Raw genomic sequence first — 9,609 nt, 5'->3', positions numbered from 1 at the left:
TCCTGGGATGTCCCGACTGATGTCGACGAGCTCCAGGCAGCTGCCGGTACGGGGGGCCCGACTCCCCTCCGGAAAAAGGTCGCAACGCCCACAGCAGAAACTTTAACATCTCACATCAAATCCGGAAAAAGCAATCATTCTTCGACAAGGCAAAACGCCTCTCCCTCCGGACAGACCTTGGGCAGGGACGCACGAAAGACCACTGCAGAAATACCACCGACAATCAATTCCCCCGCAGAGGAATCTACTGCCAGTATCGGCTGGCTCTCCAACGGAAGGCCATCCACCAGTAGCAACCGCCCCAATGTCAATTCCCCGGAACCCAGTTACCACACGCACCAATACACACTAGCAATACAGTGGAATATTAACATTCTAAGAAACAACCTCGGAGATCTGCAGAGGACCATCGCCCAGACAAACCCTATCTGTCTAGCCTTGCAGGAAACCCACATCCGGAGAGAGACTTATCCGACTCCCTGGCTCAGCAACCGTTATTCCTGGGTGGCCTCGTCCGGAGCCAACATTCATCAAACGATCGGTTTAGCTATTCGAACGGATGTACCATCAGTACCGGTAACAATCAAGACGGAGCTGATAGCAGTTGCCCGGAGAATCAACTACCCGTTCGCGTGCACAGTGGTCTCAATCTACCTCCCCCAGGGGGTGAACCAAGTCGGAGTAAAATTGAATCAACTCATCGATCAACTCCCAACTCCAGTCCTGATTATGGGTGACATGAACGCCCATAACACCGCATGGGGCTCTATTCGATGCAACCGCCGCGGCAACGACATCCTTCAAACAGTAGAGAAAAATGACCTCATAATACTTAATGACGGAGCCACCATCTTCCTCCGGGGACGAGCCATTTCCTCACTCGACCTCACCATCTGCTCTCGTTTCATCGCAAAGAAGCTTTTGTGGACCGTACTTCATGACCAGAGAGGAAGTGACCACTACCCGATTCACATTTCCTACGACCGAATACCTCCGACGACAACCAGACGTAAACGCTGGCTTTATAACAACGCTGATTGGGAGGAGTACGAGTCAAACCTAGCTGACCGAATCGAACCGGACCGGATGTACTCACCAGATGAAATCGGCAACAAGCGGCAAAACCGTGCATTCCTCGGACAAGTGGAGCATCCCCCAAAAGGGCGGTACATTGGTGGAACCCAGAAGTAGCCCAACTAATTCGCGAACGCAGGAAGGCACTCCGAACCCTTCGAAGGACACCCATCAATCACCCTCTCTGGGAAGCACGAGCCAGCAACTACCGCCAACTTCGTAACACTGTCAGAAAAACCATCACCGACGCCAAAGAAGCCAGTTGGAACGAATTTCTTCACGGGATCCATACTGACTCACCAACCAGCGAACTATGGAGAAAAATCAATGCATTAAGCGGGAAAAGGAGGCATTTTGGATACTCGCTCGAAATCGACGACATCACAACCACCCAACCAATCGAGATTGCCAATGAATTAGGCCGCTACTTCTCCTCTCTATCGGCCAATACATCTTTTTCGCAAGCCTTCCTCAGGAGGAAACAACAAGCTGAACTATCTCCAATCATTTTTCCACCTGACAACGGCCCCGAGTACAATCAGTTATTCACGGGAATGGAACTCACAGCGGCACTCAACCAAGGAAAAGGAAAAGCCACCGGTATAGATAATATCGGATATCCTCTCTTGTAACATCTGCCTCCAGAGGGTAAAAAGGCACTGCTGGCCAGTTACAACAGGATCTGGGAAGGCGGGTCTTTCCCAGAGTCCTGGAGTACCGCCCTCATCATTCCACTTCCCAAAAGGAATCAAGGCAAGAGAACGCCGAACGACTTTCGACCAATAAGTCTGTTGCCGTGTACCGGAAAAGTCAGGGAAAGAATGGTCAACAGAAGACTCATTACCCTACTTGAATCAGAAAATCGCCTTGACCGTCGTCAATTCGCTTACCGTAAAGGCCTTGGAACCGGTGTCGGGCAGGCCGTCGCTGATGGAATGCATACGGACATCGCCGTTCTGGACTTGGAGAAGGCCTATAATACCGTGTGGCGCCACGGAGTTCTTAGACAACTTCAACAGTGGGGAATCCGGGGCAATCTAGGGCAGTTTCTTCAACGCTATCTACTCAACCGGCGATTTCGTGTCGGCATTGGTGGTAGCCAATCCGACGTTTTTTGCGAAGAAAACGGAGTCCCTCAGGGATCTGTACTGGCTGTGACCTTGTTTCTCGTCAGCATTCAGTCTGTATTTGCCCATCTTCCGAAGGGAATTTTCATTTTCATTTATGCTGATGACATCATACTAGTCGTCGTTGGTGAATCCAGAAACCGCAACAAAATCAAGTTGCAAGCGGCTGTAAACGCCATCGGAAAATGGGCATCTTCGGTAGGTTTCCGGATTTCCATCAGCAAATGTGTTACTGCTCACTGTTGTCCATATAATCACGTGGCAACTGGCAGACCAATAAAACTCAACGGCTTCCTAATACCCTTTAAGAAGGAACCGAAAATACTTGGTGTAACAGTTGATAGGAAGCTCACACTCCTTACGCACTTTCGGCAACTTAAACGGGACTGTGACAGTCGGAAAAGGCTTGTTCGCACCATCTGCTCCCGACACCCGAGGAACAACCGCAATACTGCCCTCTACATCATCCAAGCCCTAATTCTCAGACGCTTGTTCTATGGTATTGAGCTAACATGCCAAAATCTCGAAGGTCTGATCAACACCCTTGCCCCACTTTACCATGGAGCAGTGCGCACTGCCTCCAACCTACTCCCCAGCACACCAGCAAATAGTGCATGTGTTGAAGCCGGAGTCTTGCCCTGCAGATGGGCGACAGCATTAGTCACTCTGAGGCGAGCCCTCGGATTCCTGGAAAGAACCTACGGAGGAGATTGCCTGACACTTGACACAGCCAAACAAATCCACATGGAATATACCCAAACACCTCTTCCACCGCTAGCGGGTCTAGTCAGAGTGTGGCATCGTTCATGGACTGCACGTGGCCCAAACCTGGACATCAGCCTCTCTAGATCAGTGGGGGCGGGCGCAGCTCCAAGTGTTGCAAAAACGAAATTACTTGAAGTGATTGAAAGAAGATACGCAAACCACGCAAAGCTCTATACAGACGGATCCAAGACTTACCAGGGTGTAGGGATAGGAGTTAGTGGCATTGGAGCCGGTCTCTCACTCCGCCTTCCAGCCACCTGCTCCGTTTTCTCGGCAGAGGCAGCTGCAATCCTTGTGGCCATACGCAGGAGGCAAGAGAATCTTCCGACAGTGATACTAACAGACTCTTTATCAGTGCTATCAGCACTTCGAACAGGGGAGTCACGACACCCGTTTGTACAAGCCATCGAAGCAACCTATGACCCACTGACCACCATCTGTTGGGTTCCGGGGCACAGCGGGATCCAGGGAAACTTAGACGCCGATCGGTTGGCCTCTCTCGGTAGAACATCGCCCACATCCTTTACCAAGAAGGTACCGAAAGAGGACATTGTCAAGGCTTTTCACCATTGCATTGTTCAGCATTTTACCAACCATTGGAGATCTTCTACCGGCTATCTCCAGAAAATTAAAGGATCCATTGACAAATGGACGGACCGCCAGAACCGAATTGAGCAGAAGGTGCTCTCTAGGCTGCGTGTGGGGCACACCAGAGTCACTCATCCGCATACAGTTTCCAGAGTGGATCCACCAGTATGCAGCTCCTGCAACACTAGGCTCACCGTTGAGCACCTTCTGACCAACTGCCTGGAATTTGCTGATTTGCGTCGCTTCTATAATATACCCACGTCTATCAGAGACGCCCTATCAAACGACTCGACGCAAGAAGAAGTTCTACTGCTTTTCCTCAAGGACGCCAATATCTTCGATGCTGTGTAGAAGTCCAGTACCAAGCCCTTCAAACAACATGTGAAGCTCCTTCGCCTAATTTTTTGGGAGCCGAAGATTCATCGTAGACCTACGCTTCAAATACTAACACAACTGTAATTCTCATTGGTCCAGCGCAAGAAACAACACAACTACAGAGACTTTGAAATTAAAAAAAGGAGATTTATCAATCGAACGATAATTTACCCACTTTTGTTAAATGCAATGTAAACATATATCCATTTAATTCATCAGGGCGAATGACCCTTGGGGTTAAAGCCCAAATAAACAACCAAACAAACAAACAAATGAATCAAATGAATCAATGAATCAAATGAATCAAATGAATCAAATGAATCAAATGAATCAAATGAATCAAATGAATCAAATGAATCAAATGAATCAAATGAATCAAATGAATCAAATGAATCAAATGAATTAAATTAATGAAATTAATGAAATTAATGAAATTAATCAAATGAATCAAATGAAACAAATTAATCAAATGAATCAAATGAAACAAATTTTTGAATTGATTCATTTGAATCAAATAAATCAAATGAATCAAAGGAACCAAAGGAATCAAATGAATCAAAGGAATCAAAGGAATCAAAGGAATCAAAGGAATCAAAGGAATCAAAGGAATCAAAGGAATCAAAGAAATCAAAGGAATCAAAGGAATCAAATGAATCAAAGGAATCAAATGAATCAAATGAATCAAAGGAATCAAAGGAATCAAAGGAATCAAAGAAATCAAAGGAATCAAAGGAATCAAAGTAATCAAAGTAATCAAAGGAATCAAAGAAATCAAAGAAATCGAAGGAATCAAAGGAATCAAATGAATGGATCAAATTAATGAAATGAATGGAGTGAGCAAAATAAATCGAATGAATAAAATATGAAATAAATGAAAGGAATAAATAAAACCGATTTAATCCACGTATCAGTGAGATGAGACATTTCCTAAACATATCACTGTTATATTATACATTAGTTTGCCGAACACACGCAAAGCAACTCACGGTGTTCCTAAAACCGTTATTAACAAAAAAATGACCACAAATTTGTCATACGGCATTCGAAAGATACAGTATCCAAGCATCTTCTCAGTGAATTTCAAAATGATCCATCGAGGGATTCGAGAGAAATTGCAATTTAAAGTTTTATAAGTTTCATAAGGCTACTAGAAAACACCCACGGGCTTGGTCCTATCTCTACAAACAAAATTTTTTTGTCTACTTATTTAGTACATGGCATTCGAAAGATGTAGTAATCAAGTGTATCTCCTGCAAGTTTGAAAATATTTCATTGGCGGAATCGAAATTTATAACGGTTTGGATGTGGTATACGGTCATAGATGGGTTTTCTGCCAGACATCAAGCGTGAATCCATGTTTGTCCATTGACTATTTAGATCGTTTATACGTGCCGCGGTTTTTGAAGGAAAACCTGGCCATTTAATTACAAAAATATAATGTACAAAAGGTGTTATTTATATGGCACATTGAAAAAATATGAAAATTGGGTTGTCTACCAAACGTTAAATATAATGTGTAAATTAAAAAAATGGATAAAAGTGGGAATGTTTATTTCAAAAGGCCATATTTCAATGGTTTGTTGACCGATTCTAATTATTTTTTCATTATTGAACAAGTAGACGTTTCATCGTTAATTTTCAATAAGAAGAATATAAAATAGAGTTGCCTACTTCAAACAATAGACAACATAATTATCCTCAATTATATGTATTACAACTAAACCAACTAAAAAGCATCTGAACGTCAAAATCTCGTGCCAAATTTACTTTGACAATCAATCTGACAATATTTAGAGATGTGAACAGATGCATTTACACTGTCAACATCTCCTTTGGTGAGTTTTTGACATTTGTCAGTCGGTCCAACTAGCGAATCAAATTCGTTAGTTGGACAAGGCTGTGGCCCAACCAGCGAATCACGACTGTATCATTATTTAGTGAATATCTTTGTATTCAAAACGATGACCTATACATTAGTTGAATGCAACGAACGCAAACTACAAATGATGGAAAAATAAAACCATAAATTTAATAAATATGAAGGTATTTGCTGATTCAGATCAATTTATGTTATGATACGGTTTTTGTTGGAAATTTTGTACAATCGTTGACATATGTTAAAACTGGTCAAAGGGGATGTTATTAGTACAAGTTCATCTGCTCATATCTCTAGCTATTGCCAGTTTTATTGTCGAATTGAACTTATCATGAGAATTTGACATTCAGATGTTTATACAGCATTTGCAATCCACTAGTATACAAAAATGGATAGGCAGCTATTTTTAAAACAAAAATATTTACTAAATAATGATAATACATATAGTTGAGATCAACTATATCGCCTATTTATTGATGTAGATGACTCTGTTTTATATTCTTTCTTGTTAATGTAAATTAACAATGAAACGTTTACCTGTTCAATAATGAAAAAAATAATTAGAATCAGTCAACAAACCATTGAGATATGGCCTTTTGAAGTAAACATTCCAACTTTTATTCATTTTTTTAGTTTTCACATTATATTTAACGTTTGGTAGACAACCCTATTTTCATATTTTTTCAGTGCACCAGATAAATAACACCTTTTGTACATTATATTAATGTAATTGAATGGTCAGGTTTTCCTTTAAAAACCGCGACACGTATAAACGATCTAAATAGTCAATGGACAAACATGGATTCACGCTTGATGTCTGGTAGAAAACCCATCTATGACCGCATACCACATCCAAACTGTTATAAATTTCGATTCCGTCAATGAAATATTTCCAAACTTGCAGGAGATATACTTGATTACTATATCTTTCGAATGCCATGTACTAAATAAGTAGACAAACATTTCTTTGTTTGTAGAGATAGGACCAAACCCGTGGGTGTTTGCTGGTAGCCTTATGAAACGTGTCATAAAACTTCAAATTGCAATTTCTCTCGAATCCTTCGATGGATCATTTTGAAATTCACTGAGAAGATGCTTGGATACTGTATCTTTCGAATGCCGTATGACAAATTCATGTTCATTTTTTGTTAATAACGGTTTCAGGAACACCGTGAACTAGATGTGAGATAAGGACAGTTTCCAGTCCTGCACGAATAACACATCGAATAAACCGAATAAATTAAAGAAAAATAATAAAACAAATAAAATTTTTAAATAATTATGAAGCAAAAAAATAAAAAAAAGTTATGCATAAAATCTTTCCATTTTATGAACAACTTTTTTTTATTTTTTGCTTCAGAAATATTTTAAATTTTTATTTGTTTCATTATTTTTTTATAATGAATACAAAATCAAATCAATAAAATAAATCAAATCAGCTCAAATGAAAATTAGACAGTTATGTTATGAAATTAAGAGAGTAAATTTAATTGTTTCAAGCTAGCAAACTGTCATTCAATAATAGAAAGAACACACTAAACCGAATTAATAAAATAAAGAAACTGAATAAAGTATATGAACTGGAAAAAATTAACAATTTATTAAAATGATTAAAATAAATTAAATAAATAATATGAACAAAACCAAAAAAATATTGAATTTGTAAGACAAATCATATGAATAATATGGATAAAATTAACCCTTTCATACCTAATATTTATCTTGCACATATATGCTCCAAGAACCGTTTTTCTTAAAAGTGTTAGAGTAAAGAAACACGAAAAACCTGTTTTGATCAAATTTGATGCTTATCCAGCAGTTTGAGAAGCTGCTCAATTTTGATATACCAATCCTTAATACACATCTCCTGCAAAGTTTTCAATAGTTCGATTGGGCAGAAAAGATAGCCGAAAGCAGTCTACATTGATAAAATTTATCAGTTTTCAACAATATTTGAAGACAACGAATATATATCAAAATATAGTTTTCCACCGATAACTGAAAATGTCTTTGGCAGTACTGCTCCAGTGAAATCAAATCAGAACAATTGTAATAACTTCAGTTATTCGGATATTTCTTGTAACTATTAGCGCTCAAATATACGGTGATAGTCACAATTATTAGTTTTATTTTTTTGTGAGGAAATCTTGTCTAACCCCAAAGTTATAGCTGTTTGAAAACGTGGTTGTTCATGAATAACAGGGTATGCAGAAGGTTAATGAAATCAATAAAATGAATAGAATGAATAAAATAAACAAAATGAAGCAAGTGATAAAATAAATAAAAACCGATTTAATCCACCTAGCAGTGAGATGAAACATTTCTTACACATATCACTATTGGATTAGTTTGCAGAACTCACGAGAAGTATGCACCCAACTAGAGGTGGGATGAAAACAGTTCTAGTTTTCTAGTAGGGTTGGGAGTACCGGTTTTACCGTTACTGAAAACCGGTAAAACCGTCCAAATATTAAATACCGAAATACCGGTTTTGCAAGAATGAAAAACCGGTATTTTCGATATTTTTTAGCGAAAACTATTTAAATAATTTTTCATTGTTATAATGTTAATATTTTCACCTACTAATGTTAGAAGTAAGATCGCCTGTTTTGGGACACTTCAATGTTTTTGTATAAGCAGAGGAATGCAGCTCGATTCATCTTCAGCACATGGCTGTATTAAATTAGTGAATCAGTTTCCTTCCTTCGATCATTTTTGCTAATAGTAATAATATTATTACGCGCGCGAATGTTAATTGCATAATAATCTGCATCATATTCAATCGTTTGTAGAGAGAGAAATCAACTCATATTTGTCGTTTCATTGGTCATAATAATACGATGAATATTATTTATATTTCGAACTCTTCAATTACACAGCTATTAGCATATTCAGCAGTCACATATCGCTTGAATCAACTAAACAACACTCACGACAATCAGTTGTCCGGAGTTGAAGTTGCATTTTTAACAATCTAGGAATCTGTTATAAATTCTCGGTGGCTAGCTGCCCAGAGCAATGAATACATGATAACACTTCTCCACATTGACTTGTGCAATTATTTGGGCTCACTGGTAACCGACGACAATGATTGACTTGTGCAATTATTTACCTCACCCCACTGACAAAATTCCTGCCCGTGGCAAACGTGGAGATGCAGAGGTACACGGTCTCCATAACAAAATTTGTTACGCTAACATTTCGTTCCTTCCCAGATGGCTGTAAGGACGCGGCAGACATCGCCATTGGCATTATACCGTACAGAACTCTCGATTGATGATGGATAGCTACTCCCAGGGTCCATTCGCAAATTTTTTGTGAAATTTTGCTTGTTCTGTTCAATTAAGGACTAGCAATTACGAGTTGTACGGTCATCCTGCTCATGCTCAATTGGAAAAGAAAGCACATAAACGCTGGTTTTCAAGACGAGGCGGAATTGAAACTTAAGCGGTTTCATATACGAAGTAGGACTGTTAAAATGGGTATTTTGAATACTGGGGACAAAATAGTCAGATTAACCTGACCTATTACAAATCTAAAACGTTGTTGATGCGCTGGAGCTCAAACATTTTTTGAACATTATTTTCAGTATATGTTAAGGCATTTGTATAAGGAGAAAACAGCAATTTTAGTACAGTAATGGTTTGTCGAATCTCTTTTGTCTCTTTTTGTCTACTGCATTTAGCTAACCTGCTGTGCTTTTTGGTACAATAAGCAAGTTAGACAACATGACGACATGCACACTTTTCATGCTGCGATCATCAGTGGTTCTCAAGTAACGTCTGTTGAGCGATTACTTTGTTA

General features: G+C 39.5%; 1 protein-coding gene across 1 annotated transcript; it reads left to right on the top strand.

The window, feature by feature from the left end:
- The first annotated feature begins 1,895 nt into the window (after window positions 1-1,895).
- Window positions 1,896-3,905, top strand: LOC131680148 (uncharacterized). The gene has a single exon (XM_058960871.1). It carries the CDS (start codon window positions 1,896-1,898, stop codon window positions 3,903-3,905), a length of 2,010 nt encoding a protein of 669 aa, XP_058816854.1.
- Window positions 3,906-9,609: the final 5,704 nt, after the last annotated feature.

Source organism: Topomyia yanbarensis, chromosome 2 (assembly GCF_030247195.1).
Source record: "Topomyia yanbarensis strain Yona2022 chromosome 2, ASM3024719v1, whole genome shotgun sequence".
NCBI classification, from domain to species: Eukaryota; Metazoa; Arthropoda; class Insecta; order Diptera; family Culicidae; genus Topomyia; species Topomyia yanbarensis.
This window is presented reverse-complemented; position numbering and strand designations above follow the sequence as displayed.